General features: G+C 36.9%; 2 protein-coding genes across 8 annotated transcripts in view; both read left to right on the forward strand.

The window, feature by feature from the left end:
* The window catches only part of SGCZ (sarcoglycan zeta), a 1,085,895-nt gene that overhangs the window by 398,960 nt on the left and 659,337 nt on the right, over window positions 1–27,598 (forward strand). The window lies entirely within an intron of this gene.
* LOC116581771 (keratin, type I cytoskeletal 18-like) lies at window positions 14,550–15,974 on the forward strand. The gene has a single exon (XM_032329029.1). It carries the CDS (start codon window positions 14,589–14,591, stop codon window positions 15,891–15,893), a length of 1,305 nt encoding a protein of 434 aa, XP_032184920.1. The 5' UTR covers window positions 14,550–14,588; the 3' UTR covers window positions 15,894–15,974.

Here is a 27,598-nt window from a genome sequence, read left to right on the forward strand (position 1 = left end):
AAGTTCGTAGAAGTCTCAAGACATAGCAAATGGGTTTTTGTATAAATAGTTTAAACGAAAACCTCAGTGATGAGGATACTGCAAACATAGTCAAAACCATATTAGCCTTTTCTTTTTTTCCCCAAGTTTTTATTTAAATTCCAATTAGTTAGCATACAGTGTATTATTAGTTTCAGGTGTAGCATTTAGTGATTCATCACTTAACATACAATATGCAATGCTCATTACAACAGGTGCCCTCCTTAGTCCCCATCATCCCTTTAACTCATCTCTACCCACTTCCCCTGCAACAATCCTCAGTTTGTTCTCTGTAGTTGAGAGTCTGTTTTCTGGTTTACCTTTCTCTTTTTTACCCCTTTACCTTTTTTTTTTAATTCCACATATGAGTGAAATCATACGATATATTTGTCTTTCTGTGACTGACTTATTTTACTTAGCTTAATATTCTCTTGTTTCATCCACATCATTGCATATGACAAGATTTCATCATTTTTATGGGTGAGCAATATTCCATTGTTTACACACACCACTTTATCCATTCATCTGTCCATGGGCATTTGGGCTCTTTCCATAGTTTGGCTGTTGTTGATAATGCTGCTGTAAAAAAGGGTGCATGTGCTCTTTCGAATCATTATTTTTGCATCCTTTGGGTAAATACATAGTAGTGCAATTGCTGAATGTAGGGTGGTTCTATTTTTAACTTTTGAGGGACCTCCATACTGTTTTCTAGTATGGCTGCTCCAGTTTGTGTTCCCACCAACAATGGAAGATGGTTCCCCTTTCTTGGAATCCTTGCCAACACCTGTTGTTTCCTGTGATGTTAATTTTAGCCATTGTGACAGATGTGAAGTGATATCTTATTGTGATTTTCATGTGCATTTCCCTGGTGATAGGTGATGTTAGGCATTGGTATATCTCCTTTGGAAAAATGTCTATTCATGTCTGTTCTCATTTTTAAACTAAATTATTGGTTTTTTGGATGATGGGTTTTTTTTAAGTTCTGTTTAGATGTTGGATATATCTTCTTCCATTCTCTTGGTTGCCTTTTGGTTTTGTTGATTGCATCCTTCTCTGTGCTGAAGTTTTTTTTTTTTTTTTTTTTTTTTTTTTTTTAAAGATTTTATTTATTTATTTGACAGAGAGAAATCACAAGTAGATGGAGAGGCAGGCAGAGAGAGAGAGGGAAGCAGGCCCCCTGCTGAGCAGAGAGCCCGATGTGGGACTCGATCCCAGGACCCTGAGATCACGACCTGAGCCGAAGGCAGCGGCTTAACCCACTGAGCCACCCAGGCGCCCCTGTGCTGAAGTTTTTATCTTGATGAAGTCCTAGTAGTTTATGTTTGCTTTTGTTTCCCTTGCCTGTGGTATCATGTCTAGAAAGAAGTTGCTGTGGCCAGTGTCAAAGAGGTTACTGCCCGTGTTCTCCTCTAGGATTTTGATGGTTTCCTGGTTTGAAATATAATACACTATATTTAGTATATTAGCCTTTTTATTAGTGGTCCAGATATTATCAGGAGATGGAAACCTGCAACAAAGCAATATCTATTGATAAATATCGAATGTTAGGGAAGTTTTAAGAGCAACCATTGACAATTAGGCATTTTCAAAAAATGGCTGATTTAGGTTTCATACCATGCAAATTTGGGGATCTGTTTTTTGAGAGAGAGGGGATATGTATGTAATTTTAAAAAATACTTAAAGATAGAGATTTTAGACTTTCCTTGCAACCTGGGGCTCCCATTAGTGCTTTACATTTAAATTTCAAATTCTTCGGCTAGGCCTTCAAATCAGGCTCTCATACTCTTAGAGTTGCAAAGAAACAACTATGTGGTATTATCTAATCAGTTGATCTTTGCACCGAATGAGAATTTGTACTTTCTATGCATTCTTATATATATTTAGTATTTATGTTATTAAACTTATTAATTAAAATATATATGTTATCTAGCTTAGCTAAAAAGCTTGTTGGAAAATACTAAATAGGAATCTATAACAGTGCTAATCATTATATTCAGATGTTTGTTCAATTCAAACTATAACGATACATTATAATAAAATGTAAGTCAGTTATTTTATTCATTTAAGCAGTACCTGTCCTTAATTTTAGGAGTGAACATATAAATGTCCTATATTACCTTTACGTGGTATAGCCACACCTCTTGCCTTGCATCCATGTCCTGACACTTCCTGTTTTAAATACATAATTCCAAACTATTTTTATTTCTGATGTTAAAATAGAGATGAAAATAACTGTGAACTCATAAATGATTTCTAATGAATACAATAATATTTTGGAACATGTATATGTGTATAAATTTTATAGACAATTATATATATTAAATATTTTATTCTGTTAAGGATTTTATATATAATATATGTATATTATATATAAAATACACACATACATATTTATCTAAAGGTAACCTAAGACATATTAAAATTTTCAAGAGTTTATTTGAGCAAAATATTGGTATGAATTGGGCAGTACCAAACTATAAGTGGAAGTTCTCCATTGGGCACTCCACCAATGAGAGCTAAGGGAAAAGTTTTTAGAGAAAAGACACAAAAACAAAGCAAGGAAATGATTTGTTTGGCTCTAACTTAAGGAATTGTCTTATTTGAGAAAACCTAGTTTGCTGTTTCAACTAGTTCTTAAGTTTCATTATCTTGGATTCTGGTGTATTAACTCTGAATTAGTCTTTGGTTTATTTATTTATTTTGGTTTATTTATTTATGTAGGCTACTGAGGAATTAGAGCAACCTCACTTGTTTGATTACTTTAACGTATTCCATTATTTGTATAAAACACAATCTAGCATTTCCTAGTTCAAGTATGTTCAACATTATTATAATTTTTTGTTGTTAGAAGCATTACAATAAACAACCTAATGTATACATCTTAACTTTTTCCCAATACTTGTCCAAAATGTTTTTTTAGATAAATTTCTGGTAGTAGAAGTATATCAATGAGTTTATACTTGTGAACTTTAAAATACGTTTCCAAAAAGCAGTCAATCAAAGTGCAGCACCAGGATTATAATTTTATTCAGTCACTGCCAAAATGATATGTAAAAATCACAATTTACTATTGTTGCAAGCTGGTATTTTCCATTTCATTATAGCTGATATTATTTCATATCTACTGAGCATTTATATTTCCTTTTGTAAATTATGTATATATGTCTTTGCCTACTTTTTAAAATATTTCTCTTCTCATTTATATGGAGTAGACATTTAAAAAGTAAAGGTATTAACTTTTTTATCATAAGTATTATATCAAATGCTTCTCAATTTGCCATTTATGTCTTTGTTTCCTGTGTTTGCATGTGTGTGTGTGCTATGAGAAGCACTGGCTTGTATTTCCTTTGCTCTGTGTAAGTTTTTAGTGTTGATATACATACATCTTTCTTTACCTTTATGATATCAATTTTTGGTGTCCTGATAAAATAGTAATTCCACATTTAAGATTTTTAAAAGTCTTATTTTACATTTATGTAATGCTGGCATTTTGTTATTTCATATGTTGAAATAATTAATCCATCATAAAATTATGTTTAAGTATTATGCAAACTTCATAGATTTTTTTAAAATGGAGAGCCATTTTTTCCCCTAATTTAAAAGCAGCTTTATAAGTAATCCAAAAATAACTAAAGGTTTTACCTAGCATAATTACAATGGAACATCATATTCAAGAAGAAGTGAGAGTAAATCAGTTCTTTTCTGGATTTGACAATGATCATTACAGAATGTTCAACATGCAACCCAGAGCAGAGTACCACTTTTTGAAAGCCCCTTGTTGTTTTATCCTCTCACTATCCATATTTCATCCATCCTCCCAGCTGTGTCATTTTTATATACTTGGGACAAGTTATACAGTGATTTGCTAATAATTAAGTTAGATGTTCCTGACATAATCTATATTATTGCCTATGATAATGATACTGCCTTCAGTTATAGAATACATTTTAAAATAATGACATAAAACAAATAACAGCGTAATCCATTAATTTCCCAATTACTGGTAGACTAGATTAGCTTTTTAAAAATATTTATTTATTTGACAGAGAGTGAGGGAGAGAGCACAAGCAGGGGTAGCGGCAGGCAGAGGGAGAGGGAGAGGCAGACTCCCTGCTGAGCAGAGAATCTGCTGTGGGGCTGGATTCCAGGCCCCTGGGATCATGACCTGAGCCAAAAGCAGATACTTAACTGACTTAGCCATCCAGGTACCCCTAGATTAGTTTTTTTAATTGTACATTGACACACAGTGCTATCTATAGATTCAACAAGTCTGTACATTATGCTATGCTGACCACATATGTAGCTACCATCTGTTGCCACACAATGATTTTATAATACCATCGGCCATATTCCTTATGCTGTACTGTTCATTCCCATGACTTATTCATTTCATACTGGAAGCCTGTACTTTCTACTCCCCTTACCCATTTGTCCATTCTCCTGCCCTTTGGCAGTATCAGTTTGTTCTCTATATTTCTGGGTCTGTTTCTGCTTTTTTGTTGTTTGCTTATTTTTTTTTTTGATTACACATATAAATGAAATCATACAATATTTGTTCTTCTCTGATTCATTTTACTTAGCATAATACTCTTTAGGTCCATTCATGTTGTTGCAAATGATAAATCTTATCCCTTTTTATTAGCTGAGTAGTATTCCATTATAAATCTGTATACACACACACACACATACACACATGCACACACATACTCTACATCTTCTTTATGCATTCATCTGTCCCTTGACACTTGGGCTGCTTTTATATATTGGCTGTTATAAATAATGCTGCAATAAACATAGGGGTGCATAGTATTTATGGTATTTTATATTACTTAGAATGTAACTTTATGAAGCATATTCTTAATCTTGATTTTTCTATAGGTAAAGGAAAAGTCTCCAACCTAATTCAATTAATAATGGGATAAATGAATGAATGATAAGACATGTTTTGTTACTTCAAATCATAATTTATTTTATTAATGTTTGTCTTGTTAAACATATATATTTAGACTATGCATTTGCATTTTTTTGTAAAGATTTTATTTATTTATTTATTTGACAGAGAGAGATCACAAGTAGGCAGAGAGGCAGGCGGGGGTAGGGGGGAAGCAGACTCCCTGCCAAGCAGAGAGCCCGATGTGGGGTCGATCCCAGGGCTCTGGGATCATGACCTGAGCCGAAGGCAGAGGCCTTAACCCACTGAGCCACCCCAGGTGCCCCTGCATTATTTTTTTAAAAGATTTTATTTATTTACTTGACAGACAGAGATCACAAGTAGGCAGAGAGGCAGGCAGAGAGAGAGGGAGAAGCAGGCTCCCTGCTGAGCAGAACCCTATGTGGGGCTTGATCCCAGGACCTGAGGGATCATGACCTGAGCAGAAGGCAGAGAATTTAACCCTCTGAGCCACCCAGGTGCCCCTGTAATATATTTTTAAAACTTTTAAAGGGTGATGTCACTGTGAGTAAAACAATAAAAGTAATGTCTTAGAAGTGTTTATTATCTATTTCCTTTTTATTAATTGGTTTTATGTACTATAAAACTTCTCTATATTCATAGTCTTTTTTTTTTTTAAGATTTTATTTATTTACTTGACAGGCAGAGATCACAAGTAGGCGGAGAGGCAGCCAGAGAGAGAGGGGGGAAGCAGGCCCCCCGCCAAGCAGAGAGCCTGATGCTGGGCTCGATCGCAGGACCCAGGGATCATGACCTGAGCCAAAGGCGGAGGCCCCAACCCACTGAGCCACCCAGGTGCCCCTATTCATAGTCTTTTAAATTATATTTGTGGAAGCTCCCTAGATTAAATCCCACTGTCTTTTTAAAAATGATATTAAGTCAGGTTGTTTTCTGCTTCTAAATGAATATTTATAGGCATCTTATTATTTTTACTTATCTAAAATTTTTGTTGGTTTAAATCTTCAGATAGGTTTTCTAGTTATCCATTCAGTGACTGATATGGGTTACATATGACTCCAGATCTGTTTTACTCAAATCTAAAACTTCTCTGTCGGTGTGACAAAAATCCTGACAAAGATGACAGGTTTTTTTCTGACAATCATGAGATTAAATTAATTCATTAAATGCATACATATAGAATGTAGAGAATTATTTTAAGATTCCCACATGTAAAAACTGACCAATAAATGTGAAAATGAGAATGTTCCTTCAAATACTCAAATTTATTACAATTAAAAAAAAAACTTTAAAACTCCCCATAAGATCTGTGTTCTGCTTCCTTGTTACTATATAGCAAACGACTTCTGAAAAAATTTTAGAAATTGAATAAAATAGGAGTTAGAAAAAGAAAAATAAGACTCTTCGGTTGCCAGTTATTTCCAAGTGACTGAGAATTTTATTATCTTAGAATGCAAAAAATAAATAAATAAAAATAAAAATAAATCTAAATTCAGAACTGAAATTTAGTCATTTAACTGAGAAAATACACTAACGTATATTATATAGCTTTTAGCTACCAAAGAAAACCAGCAGGAATCACTATTGTCAGTATCAGAAGAAAATACTAACACTAACTAATACTAACACTAATACTAATACTAATACTAATGCTCTATTATAGCAATATTTAAATTTTACATGTAATTGTTTTTATATTAAAAAATGCTTGAAGGCCAAGTTTTTAGCTTGTGATTTTGGTTTTCTTATATATTACTATGTTGTCAATATCATTTCTGAACTTACTCAATTATCTGTGACTATAGGTTTCCATATTTAGAATGAATTTGTAATATATTAATCTGTTGCCTGCATTATAAATATCTAAACAGGAAGTTTTTAAAAATGCTGATTTCTGCTCATCTTATTTCTAGCCTACATAAGTCACTGTGATGATTAGTTTTATGTGTCAACTTGAGTGGGCTAATGGATGCCCAGGTAGCTGGATAACATTATTTCTAGGTATGTCCATAAGAATGTTTCTGGAAGAGGTTAGCATTCATATCAGTAGACTGAGTAAAGAAGATATACTCTCAACCAGTATAGGTGGACATCATTCTGTTGGGGACCTAGAACAAAAAGGCAGAGGAAGGGCCATTTTATTCTCTCTTCTTGAGCTAGGGCTTTTATCCCCTTCTGTCCTTGGGAATCAGAGCTACTGGTTCTTAGCTTTTTGGACTCCAGAATTTACACTAGCAGTGTCCTACCCTGCCCCTCAAGTTCTCAGGCCTTCAACCTCAGACTGAATTATCCCACCAACTTTCCTGGTTCTCCAGCTTATAGAAGGCATATTGTGACATATCTCAGACCCCATAATTATTTGAGCCAAATTCCATAATAAACCTCCTCTTCTATATTTATATCTGTATCTATCTATATCTATCATCTATATCTTTATCTAGATGTATCCTATTGGTTCTCCTTCTCTGAGAAATCCTGACAAAGATACCAGTTGACTATTGAAGCATATGAATGGTTTGATCAGTAACATAGACTTTCTTACCTGTAATACGCCTGTGTCTGAGAAATGCATCATATTAAGTTCATAATAAACACTAGCAAATACAGAGTAAGATTTATATGTAGTCTCTTTGCAGTGAAAGATTTCTTGTTTGTTTCTATTCATTGTTATCACCTCTAGTAATAATTTCTTTCTATAACTATCTCAATAATTCATTCAAAAACCCTTATCTTTTCTCAGTCTGGGTGACAATTGGATTCTTTATTCATGTTTATAGCATATTGCCAATGTTGGAATGAGTCTTGTTTAGGTGGTTCCAGATGGTTAATTCATTTACTTCTGTAAAATGTTGTCACAATTCTGTGAGATATATTTTTTCTGAGTCTCAGTTCTTAAATGTGAAGGAAAGAGACATTAGACCTATGAGGAATACTAGATCAAAAACAAACATACAAATAAAAAACACCAAATAAAAGAAGGTTCCAGAGACTCACATTAAGATTCAGCACATTCACAGTGAGGAGTGGAAGCAGGAATTGTATATTTTCCAACGTTACAACCTATCTTTGTGAAATCTGGTTTTCTTCATTAAAATGGCAGATTTCTTATTTCAGTATTTCCAGAATAATACTTTGTACTAAGGAAGTGTTCAGTAAGTATTAGCATGGATTATAGATCACAAAGTTTTATTCTGATAGGATCCTCAGCAAACATTGAAGCCAATTTCTTTAATTATATTAATAAGGGAATTGGACCCAGGTGGGTGAAATTGTTTGCTGAGGAAATCAATGTCATAATGTCACTGTTAAGGTATTACCTATGTTTCTCAGTTGCTAGCAAGTATATATTACTAGTCATATATGTGTTATGTTATTAAGAATGAATGTATAAGAATAATCCAAATAATTATTAATTATATATAGTTAATGAGAAAATAAGTTTAACAGAATTAAAAATAAAATAACATTTTATTTTTTTTAAAGATTTTATTTATTTATTTGACAGCAAGAAAGATCACAAGTAGGCAGAGAGGCAGGCAGAGGGAGAGGAGGAAGTGGGCTCCCCGCCGAGCAGAGAGCCTGATGCAGGACCCTGGGATCATGACCCGAGCTGAAGGCAGAGGCCTAACCCACTGAGCCACCCAGATGCCCCATAAATAAAATGATATTTTAAAGGAAAAGAGACTTCTATTTGTGTTTCAGGCTTCTTTGGAGTATAACGTCCTAAAAGGATGGGCAGTGAATCCAATGAGTTGTTTTCTTAATTACATAATGGTATAATGGTAACACTGTAAAAGGACTGGTTTCATCCTTCAGACATATGTGTTAATTTAGTTCCATAGTAAATATCTATGGAATGATTAAGATATTCTGCTGGCAAACTAATTGTTTCAGGTTTCAGTTTCAAGAGGATATCCTGTTTTCTTTTCATCTCTGCCTCTTTGACAACAGATCTACTTACTCATTCTCTTTAACCTTGAGAATTTGTCCTTTTTTTTTTCTTGTTGGTTTTTCTTCCAATTATTCTTTATTATGCTTATAATTATTCTTATAATTCTTGTAATTATTATTATAATTCTTCTAATTATCCTTTTCCAATTAGAATTCTTTAGTAGAAAAGAAAAATTAAATCCAGCAAATATAAATTTACCCAAAAAATGCTGCTAATTTCAGTAATAAAACAGAAAGGGATGGAAATATTCAGGATAGTGAAGTTCAAGTCACACATATTAAAATAAAATTAATTCTCCTGTTCTACACTTAGTATATATTTTTTTAAATAAGTAGCAGGTTAAATGTACCTTTACTTGAGTGTCTATGACCAACTGGTTTATCCCCAAAGCCTTACCTTTTATTCTGCCTGTTTCTAAAAGCCATTAAAAAATGCTTAAAGAAGATCATTTAGATGATACAAACAAACTTTATTTAACAGTTCCTGTAGTGAACAGTTTCCTTGTGAAGAACTGCAAAATAGGTCTGAAGGTAAGAAGCATTTTTAGGATAAAGAATAAAGAACAAGGAAGAGAAAAATAGAAGATATTTGATTGACTAAGGCCACACAATCCACCTCATTTGGGGTTAGAAGGCCCAGAGTTGGCTTGATGTTTGGGGATTGGCTGGCTGGATATATTGTGTTTCTGATCACACAGATTATCTATAGGGACACAAAGTTTAGCTTTGTATACTTGAGGCACACCTGACTCTGACTTGGGATTTGATCTTTATTTCAGCAGATCATCTATTTGATCATCCTTTGATTAGTCAAGCAATTGGATCAAAATATAGGTCTTACGTGCCTATCAGTTAATATTGCCTCTTTGGGTCTCTGTGTATTATTCACAAGAGATGATACCAGACTCATTTCTAGAGCTGGAACTCCCATTCTTAGAGTTCTTCTGGTCCTTTTGGCATTATAGTCAGAGAGAGATGATTGTTAGCTGGTCAGTGGTTGTCATGTGCATTTAAAGTTTTTGAGATAATGCAGCATATTGGGGAAATAATAAGTATTAATAATATAGTTATTAGTAAGGAAATAATAATAATAATAATAAAACAATGCCCATGGTTTGGAATGTGCTCCTGAGTGAGGGTCCCCATGACCCACGCTAGCTAGTATAGAATAGATTAAGAAATGACCCCAAAGAGAGTCTTCAGGGTTACCTTGTTTTATTATGCTTTGCTTTATTACACTTTGGAAATACTACTTTTCCTACAAATTGAAGGCTTGTGGCAATCCTGTGTCAAGCAAAGCTACTGGCACTATTTGTTTAATAGCGTTTGCTCACTTTTTTGTCTCTATGTCACATTTTGGTAATTCTCAAAAGATTTCAGACTTTTTTTTTTTTTAATTTTTTTTTTTTTATAACATGTATTTTTATCCCCAGGGGTACAGGTCTGTGAATCACCAGGTTTACACACTTCACAGCACTCACCAAAGCACATACCCTCCCCAGTGTCCATAATCCCACCCCCTTCTCCCAAACCCCCTCCCCCCAGCAACCCTCAGTTTGTTTTGTGAGATTAAGAGTCACTTATGGTTTGTCTCCCTCCCAATCCCATCTTGTTTCATTTATTCTTCTCCTACCCACTTAAGCCCCCATGTTGCATCACCACTTCCTCATATCAGGGAGATCATATGATAGTTGTCTTTCTCTGCTTGACTTATTTCGCTAAGCATGATACGCTCTAGTTCAAAAATGAACTATTGGGATTTCATCAAGATCAAAAGCTTTTGCACAGCAAAGGAAACAGTTAACAAAATCAAAAGACAACTGACAGAATGGGAGAAGATATTTGCAAACGACATATCAGATAAAGGACTAGTGTCCAGAATCTATAAAGAACTTAGCAAACTCAACACCCAAAGAACAAATAATCCAATCAAAAAATGGGCAGAGGACATGAACAGACATTTCTGCAAAGAAGACATCCAGATGGCCAACAGACACATGAAAAAGTGCTCCATATCACTCGGCATCAGGGAAATACAAATCAAAACCACAATGAGATATCACCTCACACCAGTCAGAATGGCTAAAATCAACAAGTCAGGAAATGACAGATGCTGGCAAGGATGCGGAGAAAGGGGAACCCTCCTACACTGTTGGTGGGAATGCAAGCTGGTGCAGCTACTCTGGAAAACAGCATGGAGGTTCCTCAAAATGTTGAAAGTAGAACTGCCCTATGACCCAGCAATTGCACTATTGGGTATTTACCCTAAAGATACAAACGTAGTGATCCAAAGGGGCACATGCACCCGAATGTTTATAGCAGCAATGTCCACAATAGCCAAACTATGGAAAGAACCTAGATGTCCATCAACAGATGAATGGATCAAGAAGATGTGGTATATATACACAATGGAATACTATGCAGCCATCAAAAGAAATGAAATCTTGCCATTTGCGACAACATGGATTTCAGACTTTTTAATTGTTAAATTTGTTATGGTGATCTGTGATCAGTGATCTTTGATGTTACTATTATAATTGTTTTGGGGAGCCCAAATAAGCTGTGCCCATATAAGATGGCAAATTTAATTGATAAAGTATGTGTTTTGACTGCTCCATCAAGAGGCCATTCCCTTTTGTCCTTCTCTTCTCAGGCCTCCCTGTTCCCTGAAATACAGCGAAATTAAAATTAGGCCAGTTAATAGCCCTACAATGGCCTCTAAGTATTCAAATGGAAGGAGTAGTCATTACATATCTCACTTTAAATCAAAAACTAAAAAAAATGAAGTTTATTAACATATGTCAGAGGCTGAGCTATGCCAAAAGTTAAGTATCTTGGGTCAAATAGCCAAGTTTTGAATGCAGAGGAAAACTTTTCTTTTTTTTCCATCAGTGTTTCTTCCTTAAGTTTTTATTTAAATTTCCGTTAATTAATATATGGTGTAGTATTAGTTACAGGTCTGTGGTGTGGTGGTTCGGTGCTGCCATGTAATACTGGTGCTCATCGGAAGTGCAGTTTTTAATCCCCATCACTGATTTAAACCCCCCCCAGTGGTCACTCTCTGATAACCATCAGTTTGTTCTTTTCTTTTCTTTCTTTTTTTTTTTTTTTAAGATTTTATTTATTTATTTGACAGAGAGAGATCACAAGTAGACAGAGAGGCAGGCAGAGAGAGAGGGAGAAGCAGGCTCCTTTACTGAGCAGAACCCTATGTGGGGCTCAATCCCAGGACCCTGAGATCATGACCTGAGCCAGAGGCAGAGGCTTAACCCACTGAGCCACCCAGGTGCCCCACTGGTTTGTTCTTTATAGTTAAGAGACTGTTTCATGGTTCACCTCTCTTTTTCCCCCTCCTTTGCTTATTCACTTTGTTTCTTAAATTTCATATATGAGCGAAATCATCGTATTTGTCTTTCTTTCACTTTTTAACTCAGCATGATACTTATGATACTTTCCAGCTCTATCCATGTCCTTATAAATGGCAAGATTTCATTCTCTTTATGACGGAGTAATATTCCATTGTGTGTGCATGTGTGCATGTGTGTGTGTGTGTTGGGGGGTGTATCACATCATCTTTATCCATTCATCAGTTGGTGGACACTTGGGCTGCTTCCATAATTTGGGTATTGTAGATATGGCTGCTATAAACATTTGAGTGCATGTATTCCTTTGAATTTTGTATTTTTGTGTTCTTGGGTAAATACCAAATGATGAATCTTTAAAAAAAAATAATAATTCCAGGTAAAGCAGCAAATGCTGATGTAGAAGCCACAGCAATTATCCAGAAGGTCTAGCTAGGATGATTAATGAAGGTGGCTTCACTTAACAACAGATTTTCAGTGTAGACAAAACAACCTGCTATTGAAAGAAGATGCCATCTAGGACTTTAATCACTAGAGAGGAGAAATCAAAGCCTGGCTTCAAAGCTTCAAAGACAGGCTGACTCTCTCATTAGAGGTTAATGAGCCAGTGCTCATGGCCATTCTGAAAATCTTAAGGCCCTTAAAGAATTATGTGAAGTCTACTCTGCCTACGACTTATCCGTGGAACAAGAAAACGCAGGTAACAACATATCTGATCACAATATGATTTACTGAATACTTTAAGCAAGACCTACTGGTCAGGAAGAAAAAAATCCTTTCAAAATATTACTGCTCATTGACAATGCATCTGGTTACCCAAGTCTGATGGAGATTTACAGGAGGATTAATGTTGTTTTTATGCTTGTTAACACACTATCTATTCTATAACACAGTATCTATTCTCTGGCTTGAGAAGTAATTTAAAGTTTCAAGTCTTAGTATTTAAGAAATACTTTTCATAAGACTGTAGTTGCCATAGATAGTGATTCCTTTTATGGATCTGGGCAAAGTAAATCAAAACCCTTCTGGAAAGGAATCACCATTCTAGGTGCCATTAAGAGCATTCATGATTCATTGGGTGAGGTCAGAATGTAAAATAAGTAGGAGTTTGGAACCATTCAGCCTTCATGGATGGCTTAGAGGAGTTCAAGACTTCACTGGAGGAAGTAACTGCAGATATGGTGGAAATAGCAAGAGAACCAGAATTAGAAGTGAAGCCTGAGATGGGACTGAATTGTGGCAATCTCAGATAAAATCTGAATGGTTGAAGAGTTGCTATTTATGGAAGAGCAAAGAAAGCAGTTTCTTGAGATAGAATCTACTCCTGGTGAAGGTGATGTAAAAATTATTGAAATGACCACTAAGAATTTAGAGTATTCTATAAGCTTAGTTGATAAAGCAGTGGCAGAGCTTGAGAGGATTGGTTTCAGTTTTGAAGTTTCTACTATGGGTGCAATGCTTTCAAATACCATTACATGCTACAAGAGAAAGGAAGTGCCAATCAGTGCAGCAGACTTCTTTGTTGTCTTATTTTGAGATATTGCCGCGGCTACCCAACCTTCAGCAACCAATACCCTGATTAGTCAGCAGCTTTCAATATGGCAGCAAGACACTCTGACTTGCTGAAAGTGCAAATGATGTTTAACATTTTTAAGCCATAAATCATTTTTTAATAAATTATGTATTTTTTTAAAAGATTTTATTTGCCAAAGAGAGAGAAAGAGAGAGAGAGAGAGAGAGAGAGAGAGAAAGTGCACAAGCCGAGGGAGTGGCAGGCAGAGGGAAGAAGACTTGATCCTAGGACCCTAGAATCATGACCTGAGCCAAAGGCAGACGTTTTTAAGGGACTGAGTCATCCAGGCGTCCCAGCATAAGTGCATCTCTTAAACGTAATACTGTTGAACACTTTAATAGACTACAGTGTAGTGTAAATGTAACTTTTATATGCACTGGAAACCAAAACAAAAATATTCAGCTGACTGACTCTTTTGAGATAGTTACTTTGTTGTGATGGTCTGGCACCAATCCTACAATATCTTCAGGGTAAAGGAGATACTAAGCCAGTTGGTCTACTTATGTGTTTTGTATAACTGTATCTTCCCTTTCCCAGAGAGTTATTCAGTCAGCTTGTTTCAGAGAAACTAAGGCCCTGAAATCAAGGAAAAATTTGTAATGAGCAGAACTATGGAATACCAGCATCTTTGCAAATTCAACAGTGAAATTTGGAAATGATCTAGATAGTCAATGAATATCCATCATTTAACTTATCTCAATTTAACTTTAAGATTTCAAGTTACCGTCCTGGCCCGAGCCCGAGTCCTGGCCTCTCATCTTACTCTCCAAACAGCATGAGCTTCACCACCCACTCCACCTTCTCTTCCAACTATCGGTCCCTGGGCTCCATGCAGTCGCCCAGCCACCGGGTCCGGCCTGTCAGCAGCGCGGCCAGCGTCTATGCAGGCGCGGGAGGCTCAGGCTCCCGGATCTCCGTATCCCGCTCCACCAGCTTCCGGGGCGGTTGGGGGTCCGGGGGCCTGGCCACGGGGTTGGCCGCCGGGATGGCCAGGGGTCTGGCCGGCATAGGGGGCATGCAGGGCGAGAAGGAGACCATGCAAGACCTGAATGACCGCCTGGCCTCCTACCTGGAGAGGGTGAGGAGCCTGGAGGCAGATAATCAGAGACTGGAGGTGAGAATCCGGGAACACCTGGAGAAGAAGGGACCCCAGGTCAGAGACTGGGGGCATTACTTCAAGACCATCGAAGAGCTGAGGTCTCAGATTTTTGCAAGTTCTGTGGACAATGCCCGCATCGTTCTGCAGATTGACAATGCCCGTCTTGCTGCTGATGACTTCAGAGTCAAGTATGAGACGGAACTGGCCATGCGCCAGTCCGTGGAGAGTGACATCCACGGGCTCCGCAAGGTCATCGATGACACCAATGTCACTAGGCTGCAGCTGGAGACAGAGATTGAGGCTCTCAAGGAGGAGTTGCTCTTTATGAAGAAGAACCATGAGGAGGAAGTAAAGGGTCTACAGAACCAAATTGCCAACTCCGGGTTGACCGTGGAGTTGGATGCCCCCAAGTCTCAGGACCTCAGCAAGATCATGGCAGACATCCGGGCCCAGTATGATGAGCTGGCTCGGAAGAACCAAGAGGAGCTGGACAAATACTGGTCCCAGCAGATTGAGGAAAGCACCACAGTGATCACCACACAGACCTCAGAGATAGGAGAGGCTGAAATGACCCTCACGGAGCTGAGACGTACCGCCCAGTCCTTGGAGATCAACCTGGATTCGATGAGAAACCTGAAGGCCAGCTTAGAGAACAGCCTCAGGGAGGTCGAAACCCGCTACGCCATGCAGATGGAGCAGCTCAACGGGGTCCTGCTGCACCTGGAGTCTGAACTGTCCCAGACCCGGGCAGAGGGGCAGCGCCAGGCCCAGGAGTGCGAAGCCCTGTTGAATGTCAAGGTCAAGCTGGAGGCTGAGATCGCTACCTACCGTCGCCTGCTGGAAGATGGGGAGGACTTCAATCTCAGTGACGCCCTGGACAGCAGCAGTTCCATGCAAACCATCCAGAAAACCACTACCTGCAAGATTGTGGATGGCAAGGTCGTGTCTGAGACCAATGACACCAAAGTTCTGAGGCGTTGAGGGAGCAGAAGCAGGGTATACTTTGGGGAGCAGGAGGCCAATAAAAAGTTCGAAGGTCAAAAAAAAAAAAAAAAAAAAAAAGATTTCAAGTTACTGAAAAGATTTTGGGAACTATTTTTAAGTGACATACCATAAGGCATAATTATTGTTGAAAAGTCCGTTTATGAACTTTTACTTACATTTAATTTACTTGATTTTAATAATTATATTTAGATTACTCATGAAAATTTCATGAGGTTTTAAACAGGTAACCATTATCTTAAGTTTTATTTCTTTGCTGACAAATTCTGTAACAGATAATATGAGCTCATTTGACTTTGACTAAATCTAGGTAGAATAAGAGGATTATATTTAATGCTGTAACTCTAAAGACATGTCTGTTTTAATTAAATCAACAAATGTAAACTAGTTTTTACTTGATTGCACTTGATTACATGAACTTGAAACCATTTGGGTTAAGTTTTATTTATTTCTGAGAGTATACTTTCTTTATAGAAACATTTGTCTGCCTTTAAGCCAAAATAAATAGAGTTCTTGACAAATGAATTTTGACAGTACCTGGAAATAGGTAAATATGCATCTGTGGCATACATACATATACATATGTAGACATTCAGACAAATACAAACAGAGCTTAGAACTTTTGTTTTCAAATTTTAGCCATGAGATAGAGTAATGCAAAAATGTACTAGTCTGTAAGAATTGGATTCAAGTTGTGTTTCTGGCAGATGGAATAAGCAAGGTTACTTGCTCAGATGGCCTATACTTTTCACTAATATTTGTAATGAATATTTTAAGATTTTTTGTTCATTTAGTTTCCAAATAACCTTCCTCCAGCACTCTACCCCCTCCCTCCTTTTCTCTCTCTCTTTTTTTCCCCCTTCTGATAAGAATTAGCTCCCTGAGGTTTGCATTTAAAGTGCTGGCCCCCAGTTCCAGGAAAGGGCACAGTGGGATATTTACATCACAAAAGCGCAGAGAAAAAATGTAAACTCCACCAGAAGGGTATTTTATGCCCTGCATCCAGATCTTTGGCAATATTTATAAGCCTTTTGAGATGAATTGGGAAAGTTTGGGAATTGGTAAAAATAGGTGGGCTTTTTCTGTGCTTATAAGACTCTATTTGTAAGACAAGTTGTACCAGCTGTTTTCATTTGTAGAACAGTATTTTTAATTCTTCAAAGAATTGGATGGAGCCTGAATGATACCAAACCCTGGTGACCACCCATCCCCAATCCAACTACATTATCTTTAGTTTATTTCACTGTAGCAGGAAGATCTTCAACTAAGAAATCAGAAGATTCCTGTGTTCTGGACTTAAAGCTGTTGCCTTTGATATACTTTTTTTGGTTTGTTGTTTTGTTTTTGTCTTTGGGTACACAGTCTCATTTACCTTTGGGGAGAAAGTCTAACAAAGTTTCTTTCGGGTTCTGAACAGTAGCTTTCAGTCTGGCTAACTTCTGACCCTAAGACAACTTTAAATATAACCAAAAAAGTATCATATTGAAAAGATTTCAAATATCTTGCCAAGTTTTAGCCGAGACAAGCAGTACATATACCTGCCAGTATTAAATAGCCCCCAAAGATACTACCCTCCCAGGATGAATCAACCTGACAGCTGAGCTGCCTGTATATGCAAGCCCTCCCACCTGCAGGCCCCAGGCCCTCAGAAAGCTAAGTCAAGTCTTAGGACACAAAAAAGAAGATAAACAAGAACGCAGTAGTTGTCCTTGAGAGAGAAAATCTGATTGGCAACCAGAGGGTACCCCAAAACCAAATTCACAGGAGTCTGAATTTGAAAGAAGGGACAATGTGAAATTTTACCTTCCTTTCTTGACCAAGTACTCCAGAGATCTGGGAGAGCTGACAGTGACAGTTCTCACTGTTTGCTGGCTTCTCCCAGTTTTCCCAGGATCCCATTTGCAGTGTCCTGAGTGAGTGGGGTTTAAATAGAGAATATAGCTCTCATTTCTACCAGATACGAGATTGGCAGTGTTCTCTACTGATTTTAGTTTTAGTTTCTCCTTGGCTCTTTAAGGAAGTATCTGGTAGTAATATCAAAGAATCCCTTTGAATCCCATCAACCCTCAGTCCATAGAGGGGCCCTCCTTGCTGGGTAGACATGGGAGTATTTGAGTTGATATATAAGGATTTGACTTTGGTTTACATCCTTGTAGTCTTTTCCAGGTAGAAAGGCAATTCTGATAGAGGATTAATAGACTGAGTACTAAAGTAAAGGAGGTTAAATGGGAAGAGCAGGAACCATGTCAGTCTTATAGACTTGTTTTAAGTGTCTCTTGGGTCTTTAATTTTTCAACAGCCTTTTGCAATGAATCTTTCAATAAAGCTATTTTGAAGTCATGAAGCCTTTTGTGGGCTTCTTTAGGCCAACTTAAGTAAGTACTCCATTCTCTCTGTTTGATTTGGGAAACCTTGCTTTTAAGCGTACTTAAATGAACAATCTTGTCTAATTGGAATATTCTCCATAATGGCCATTGTAATTTTAGATTGTCTTAGTAACGTTTTGCTATTTTTGTTGATGTCTACAGCTTCTGGGGACTGTAGTTTTTAAATACAAAATAATAAAAATTTAAAAACAAACAAAAAATAAATATAAAAAAAGCAGATGTATTGAGAGGTCCACACTCAATTCTTTGAAACTTCTAAGATTCCATTTCTTTAGCTAAGCCTTGGGTCTCTTGGAGCCAAATTAATACCTAAGAGTAATGTGCCACTGATTTGGGGATTTTGTGGCATTTTATAGAGTACCTTGTTGCATGGAAATTTTCTTAAGGTTGGTGGTGACCTCGTGTCGATCTTACCCGTATTATGACTAACTTATCCTAGCATGATCGTCTTAGAGTTAGGCAATGAGCCTTCAAACTGCTTTTAAGTACGATTTTTAGTCTCTGAAATTGCCATTAGCAAGAAATGATTCCCTTTAGGAAATTTCTTTATAGTGGTGGGAGCCCTAATGGTGTCCCCCAGCAGTTTAGGCTTTGGACTGGCCTTGAGGCTTTGTGAGTTCCCTAACAGCTTCCTCTCATTGTAGGCTCTATTCTAATGTAACTAACTACCCTAGAGCCTTTCCAGGACCAAGAACCTTTCTGGGAACATTTTTTTTTTTTTTTTTTAAATAAACTTTCCTTGGGTCAGCTTGCTGCATGCCCTTAGATAGAACTCAAACCTAGGAGTCACCAACCCATGGCCCTCTGTAAAAATGAGAGACACAGTGAACTCCTGGGGCTCGGGAGCACTTCTGCACATTTCATCCTGCAGACTCATGTGAGCTTCAGATCCCATTTCTCATGACCAAAAAAATGTTAAAAAGTGTTTAAAGAAGATAATTTACATAAGATAGAAAAACCTCATTTAATACTTCATGAAGTGATGGTCTGCTTATAGAGACCTGAAAAATTGGGTGGGAGAAAAGAAGTCTATATAAGATAAAGAATAAAGAACAGAGAAAAATAGAATATTCCTGATTGGCTTGGGGTACATGTTAACCTTGTTTGAGGTGAGCCTGGAGTTGTCTTGCTGTTTGCGGATTGGCTGACGGGATATACTGTGTTTCTGGTCATGAAAGCACTAACAGGGACGTGAGAGTTGTTTGAGTTTCTGTTTGCTCATGTGGCACCCGGGCATGTGTGGCATCATCTTGGGTCTAAAGGGTTATTTCAACAAGGTGATTTTCATTATTCTGCCCATCTCTTTACCAGCATCCTCTTTCCTGAGGTGCATGTTCTTCTTTATCTCACCGGGAAAAGTGTCTGTCTTTCTTGTTAAGAGTCTAAGAGGTATTAGAAAAGGGTCAAAAGTACATACTAAATGACGGGCCATTTTAAATTCTCACAACTCACTGTGTTTCTGTCTCAGGGGAAACTAAGGTATTATATTTTTCCATGTTCATTTTTATCTTTTTTGATAGTAACCTCTAGCAGATTATATTTTATGGAAGTTGGAAAGGAACTCTGGCTCAGAGTAATGGTTTTTCTTCCTGTTGTGTCACTCAGAAATTCCCAGTGGGTCTTCGGTTCAATGAATTCAATTGATTATAATCCCTGGATGAGGAAACACTATAATTTTTGTTCCATGCATGGCTTTTTAAAATTAAATTAAATGTGATTATTAATTTATTGACCATCTATGAAAACACTACCAATCAGAACATTGCTAATAATTTTCATGTACTTATGTGCTCCCCTACTGCTTAGTCCCTTTTCCTTTGCCCACATAAAATAAATGGTGTCATTAATTTTTCATTGCTTTTAAAAGCTTTATAGAAAATGTACTTTTAGCAATATTTTATTTAGTTTCAGTTGATTTCGAATTTTTTAAAAAATTACCATAATTTAATTTGCATTAGGTATTTATTTCTGCTTATTAAGTACCTTTAAAATTAGCAGATTAAAACAAAATTTATTATCTCCTGATTTCTCATGGAAATCCAAGGTCAGGAATTTGAAACTAGCTCAGTTGGAAAGCTGGGCTTGAGATCTCTCATAAGTTTAGAGTTAGATTTCAGCTGGATTGTAATCATCTGAAGACATGGCTGAGCTTGGATGATCCACTTCCAAAGCGGCTTAGTCACATGTTTGATAAGTTGGTGCTGGCTAATTGATTGCTCTCCATGTAAGCCTCAAAATAGGAGGTGTGAGTATTCTGACATTATGGCTGCTGATTTATCCTAGAGCAAACTATCTAAGAGACCAAAGCAAAAGTTGTAATGTCTTTAATGTCCTCACCGTTAAGTCGTGTGTCCTCCCTTTGGCTATAGTCTAGTGGTTACATAGGTGACTGATACAGTATGTCAGGGGAGTACCCAAAGTCATGGATCCCAGAAAGCAAGGATCATGGGGCCATCCTAGAAATAGAATATTACAATAGTAGAAATGGAATATTACTCTTGAATATTGTCATTTATAGGACAAAAACTACACTCATCCTGTGTGTTTCCTTTACTTTCACACTACTTTACTGTATCTGCACTATTGTGTAGGTTCTCCACACTAAAGCAGTTCCGCAATACCAGTTGGGTGTCTTATAATTTAACTCAATTCTGACACTGTCTACCTGGACTTGGTTAAGGGCTCAGTCCCATGAGATATCCCTCACCCAACCCTCTGCTTCAGGTGCCAACTGAAAGTCCAGGTTGTTACCTGCACTTCTGACCAATTGGCTATAAATCAAAAATTCTTATTCTGCCTCCTCGAATTTGGTTAATTTGCTAGAATAGCTGATAGAACTCAGGAAAAAAATATTTGGTTAACAGGTTATTATAAAAGAGGGGTGCCTGGGTGACACAGTTGGTCCAATATCTTGGATTCAGTTCAGGTCATGATCTCAGGGTCGTGAGCTCAAGCCCTGCTTTGGACTCCACGTTCAGCAGGGAGTCTGCTTGAGATTCCCTCTCCCATTCTCCCTGAGTCCCCCTCTCCCATTCACATGCTCTCTTGCTCTCTCTAAAATAAATGAATAGGGGCGCCTGGGTGGCTCAGCAGGTTAAAGCCTCTGCCTTCAGCTCAGGTCATGATCCCAGCGTCCTGGGATCGAGCCCCGCATCGGGCTCTCTGCTCAGCAGGGAGCCTGCTTCCTCCTCTCCCTCTCTGCCTGCCCCTCTGCCTACTTGTGATCTCTGTCAATAAAAATAAATAAAATCTTTAAAAAAAAATAAAATAAATGAATAAATCTTTTTAAAAAGATATAATTTATGAACAGTCAGATGGGAGAGATTCATAGAGCAGAGCATGTTGGAAGGGGTGTAGAGCATCCATACCCTTCTGAACCTGCAGCTCTCTTAGCACTTCTGTGTGTTCACCAACCTAGAAACTCTCAGAATCCCATACTTTTGTGTGTTTATGGAGGCTTCATCAGGTAGGCATGGTTAATCATTAACTCAGTCTCCCACAGTTCTGCCACTTTACCTAGAGAGGGATGGAGTTGAAAGTTCCAAGCTTTTGAACATGGCTTGGTCTTTATGGTGACCAGCATCCAATCTGAAGTTTTCCAGGAGCCTAAGAAGAGCTGCCTTATTAGAGTAGGAGATAGTCCTCTCATTCAGGAAATTCTAAGAGATTTAGGAGCTCTGAGTCAAGAACCAGAGTCAAAGACCAAATAATAGAACAGAATGTTCTTGGTGGACTTACCACTTAAGAAATTTCAAGTCTTAGGAGCTCTGTGCAGGGGACTGGGGGCAGAGATCAGTAAATATATTTTTTATTATTTCACATGGCACTTGAGTTCTGTTAGTTTTGTTGTTGTTGACAGTCTTGATACGGACAGTCTTATAAATGTTTCCTTGTGTATGCATATGAAGATTCCTCATAGATATATGTCTAGGAGTTGCTGGATCATGAAGTGTGTAACTCTTTAATTTTATTAGATAATGCTAATCTGTTTTCAAAAATGGTTATACAACTTTATACTCCCAACATTCTATAGAATATTGTTAATCCATATCCTTTTAAATGCTGGTATTATTGTTTTTTTCTTTATTCTTATCTAATTTGTATAAATGATATTTCATAGTGATCTTGATCTGAGCTTTTCTGATTTACTGATGAGCTGAAACAGCTCTTTGAATGTGTATTGTCATGTGTTTCCTCTATTTTGAAATTTAGGTTAATGTCCTCTACCTGTATTTTGAATTAGATTATTGATTTCCTAGTGATGTATGGGTGTGTTTTGTATGTTCTATATGTTTTTAGTGTTTTGTTATTTACATACATTAACAACTTTAATAACTTCTTCTAGTTTGTACTCTGGCTTTCAGTTTCTTTACGATGTCTTTTGATGAACAGAAATTAATGCAGTAACTCCCACACTTTTGAGGGCTACACATCTCTTTGAACATCTGATGAAGACTATGGCCTGTCCTTCCAGAAAAAAAAAAACTCATTCACAAATGTCTATGTACAATTGTAAGGAGTTCCTGGACTCAATCAAATTTATTCAGGCCCTTGAATGGCCATCTACCCTTGAGAAATCTTGCTTGGAAATTCTAGACAACTTCTCAACTTTAATTATGTTCTACTAAAGTCCATAAGAAAGAGCCCATCTGATATGATTTTTAAAGATTTATAAGTAATGTTCTTCTTTTTTAAAAATTTTATTTTGAAATAATTTCAGCAAAAGAGAAGTTATAAGATGAAGAAAAAGAACTTCTGTATATAATTTATTCATATTCAATCAACATTTTTGCCACATTGGTTTATTTTCTCTCTCTTTCTCAAACACACACACACTTTTTTTTTTTTTTTCTGAGCCATTTGAGAATAATTTTCAGATATCATGCCTTCCAAATAGTGTAGTTGTTCTGTGGCTTTCAAATAGTTTAGTTCTGTGATTATGAATATGCAAGTGTCTTAGGTACCACTTTGCAATTATGAAAAGGCTAATGAAGCGTTTCAGAATATATGATTAAAGATACATAAAGACTAAATGCAGTACACAATCTTTGATTGGATCTTCAACTAGAAGAGGAAAAATATTAAAAATATTAATGAAAGAATTTTATTTTTAAATTAAGCTGTGGTAATTTGTCAAATTGTTTGCACTTAAAAGCACTTTTTCTCCCTGAACTGTGTAGAAAATGACACATTCTTTGTTATCCCAGTGTCTCTTGTAAAAATTAAATATAGATCATTGATATTATCAGCTTATCATATCTGTAACATTGCTGTATATTATGGCTTCTGAAATAATTTAGGTCATATTTCTTATACTATTATATCTCATGTTTTAAGTGATGAAAGTTTTAGTGAAATGCTCTAGATTCTTTTAGGGCGGATTAATTGTAGATAAACTTCCATTTATTTCAAATGCTGTACCCTTAAGAATTTGCTATATTCAAGTCATAGTGATTATGTTCACTCAGAGTTTCACCACCCTTGGGACCCATAGCTCCCACCTCACAGAACTAATATATGCTGGACTGCATCTGGCTATCTCCCAAAACACTTGGGTACCATTTAGTAAGGTGAAAATTGTATTTCATTCTACTATTTTTTCTCCAGAGTACATATCAGATGACTGTTATCAGCTCCTCTGAGGTTAATCTCGAGTTACTCTACAACTTGATAATTTATTTCAGTGTTTTAGCAAAAGGAGGAGTATAGCAATTTTACTTTCTAGATATTTTCTTCTAAAAGTAAAGTAAAAAGCATAAAATAGGCTTTAATATATCATATTAAAAATTCTGTAAAATAAGAATTCCAGATTCACTTTCTTCTCCAGTCCCACCATCTATCAACTTTTAAATGTTTCCATTTTTTTTTTCTGTGTGCATCTTTTAATGATATTATTGTATACACATAATAATGTTTCTTTTTTTCCAGGATGTATTTATTTATCTGGGAAAGCCCATATATAAGAGAATCCATCTTCTTCTTTCCCTAACTGCCTTGTCCCATCTATCTTTTTCACGTAGTGGTATTTGCCCTTATTTTCTTCTACATCACAACGAAGATAATCTGTGCTCACTTGCATTCTTCGTTTTCTTTTTATTCTTCAATTTTTATATCTGCTAATTTTTACTTCCATTAATACTCAGTAACCCCTTCTGATTGTCTATTTGACAGTCTGTCTTCTATCTCTTTAAAAAATGACTTAAAGTCTTGCTCACCTGGAGCTTTGTATATAATTTAACGCATTCCACACATATTCCTATACTTAATGCATCTCTAGGTGCTCATGTTTTCTATGTACTTCATTATATGGGTATGTTGTTTGGTAACACTTTAGATTGATTATAATCAGAAAGAAGGCAGAGTCATAATCTATTGTATGCCTTACCTCATGATTTTTATTCTTCATTCTGGTACACACACACACACACGCTCACACACACATCAAGCCTGTTACCTAGTATGCTGTCACATACAGAGGAGGGACATAGGAAAATAACTGGATAAGTGAATAATTCTGCATAACAAGTAGTAGGATTTTTTTCTATTAATAAAAATGTGGAGAGCCATAAATCTCCCAGTTGCTTGACATTATTACATAGAAGCAGAAGGTGAAATACTGATTTTTTTTTTTTTTTTTTGGATTCTATAGTCTCAACTTTTGTTACTCCAACTGTGATCTTGGAACAGTTCAAGGGACTACCAGGGAGCTTGTTAGAAAAAGTTCAAATCTCAGATAACACCCTAAGTCAACTCCATCATAATCTGCATTTTAAAGAGATCCCCAGATTATTCATATATAGTTTGTTGGGAGAAGCACTGTACCCTACTGGAGTTGTAACAAGATGAGGTTCATTACTGTTCTTGCACATCTGTGTAAAGCATTTGTCTTCACAATTTAGTACATTATAACTGTGAATGTTTGTATATTTGAATATTCCTTGTATGCATATTTTTTCTTCATGTGGTATTTGAGTCAAAGGCACTACAGTGATAATTTTCTTAGGGTGTTAGAGTTAAATGTTCAAAAACCCTTAGTATAACCAGTATCTACATGTAAGGTAATTAAATGAGTACTTAATAGATAATCAGTTGATTAAATAACTAATTAGTGAACAAAACAGTGAGGATAATATAAGATGAGGAATCCTTTTTAAAGGATAGTAATATTGTTCCTGTTGGCTTACATATATTGCCTTTGTGCTTATGGGGATCGTTGGTTCAATTACTGACATTTCAAGCTAGTGATTCTTTAATACTTTGTGCAAAGTCATAGAGTGATCTAAAGCACATGGAGCTGCTGAGGATTCCTAAGACAGAGGGAATAATTATATATTATTCATTTTAATAAAAGTACATTTTTAAAGTTATATTCAAAGTCCATGTGGATTGATTCAGTTAATTACTTACTGAGCTTCTCCCATGTGCTAGACAATTTTGTGGTGGTGTCCGTAAAGACAGTAAAATGTGGTTTCTATTTCACCGGATTTATCTTCCAGTAGGACAGGGAGGCATGGATACTCTTAACTTTAACTAAAGAAAGTGTAAGCTAACTTTTAGATGGCAATAGGATGTTGTGGGGCATCTTATGATTCTTCATGGGGGAGGAAGAAACCAATAAGATGTAGGTGTATATATGGACATAAGGATAATTATTTTAAGAAATTGGCTCATGTATTGGCTCACATAATTACAGAGGCTGGCAAATCCTAAATCTGTAGGTTTACCTGGCAGGCTGGAAACCCAGAGAAGAGCCAGTGCTGGCATTCAAGTTTGGTGGCTGTCATGCTGTAGCATTCAGTCTTGCTTAGAAGGCCTTTATTAAGGCCTTCAACTAATTGGACAAGGCCCACCCACAGTACAGAAGGCAGCCTGCTTACACATTGTTCACTGATTTAATGTTAATCTTATCCAAAAATACCCTCACAGAAACATCCAGAATAATGTTTGAATGCACATCAAACATCATGGCCCACCTGGTTGACACATAATATTAACCATCGCATGAAGGTAGATGTGGGGAGCCATGCACTTGTGGATGGCAGTCACGTAGGTGACTAGGCCCAGGACAATGGGGGAATCCTCGAAGGGCTCTTCAAAAGCTAGTTCTACGAAAGCTTCGGGGCCGGAAACCAGCTCTAGCAGTTCTACAGATTCTTCTGATAGTTCATCTACTTCACTAAAATCAGTTAAAAAGTCAAAAAAGAAAAAGGTTTCGCGGCCTCCTGGCGCGAAACGGTCTGAGAATGCTTCTATGCCAGGGGCAGCTAAGTGCCCCACAGCTCCGCCATGTGAATGGCCGCCACCTTATCAGCCTCATTGTGCGAAGGTGTGCCATTGTTCAAATTGTGTGGCCGCTAATTGGAGAGAAGTTATGGGACCTGATAAAGGAGTTTTTCCGGTTTTGGAGGACCAGCAAAGGCAGCGATACCATCAACCTTTAGATTTCAAGCTAGTAAAGCAGTTGAAAGAGGCAGTTAGTGCCTATGGGCCTCAAGCCGCCTCTACGGTGGCTATTGTGGAGGCGCTGGGTGCCTTGTTTTTGGTTCCTGAAGATTGGGCTAATTTAGCTAAGGCGGTTTTGAGCGGAGGGCAATATTTAGAATGGAAAATTCAGAATCAAGACAACTGTCAGGATACTGCTCGTAGAAATGCTGCCGCTAAAAATCCTCAATGGGATATAGAGATGTTAACAGGTACAGGAACCGCGTTGGGTACCTCAATGGCCGCTAACAAAAAAAAAAATTGCAAGCGGCAAAAAAATTAGTCATGGACCAATTAAAGGCAGGGCATATTCAAGAATCTACATCACCATGGAATACTCCTATTTTTGTCATTAAAAAGAAATCTGGAAAATAGCGTTTGCTACATGACTTACGGCAAATAAATGAGCAAATGCAAATAATGGGTCCTATCCAACTTGGTTTGCCAATAATTACTGCTCTGCCCAAACATTGGTCTTCTATTATTATTGATATTCAAGATTGTTTTTTCTCAATTCCATTACATCCTGCAGATACAAAACGATTTACATTTACCCTGCCAGCTATAAATCATAATGAGCCTGATCAAAGATTTGAATGGAAAGTATTGCCCCAAGGGATGGCAAATAGCCCCACTTTATGTCAATTGTATGTTAGCAAAGCCTTAGAGCCATTTCGAGAAAAATTTCCAGATCTTCTCTGTTACCACTATATGGATGATATCTTAATATGTGGTCCAAATAAAGATGCTCTCCCATTAGCTTTATCAGCCTTACAAGCACAATTGGCAACTTGGGGATTGTGTATGTCCCCTGAA

This window comes from Mustela erminea, chromosome 21 (assembly GCF_009829155.1).
Source record: "Mustela erminea isolate mMusErm1 chromosome 21, mMusErm1.Pri, whole genome shotgun sequence".
NCBI lineage: Eukaryota > Metazoa > Chordata > Mammalia > Carnivora > Mustelidae > Mustela > Mustela erminea.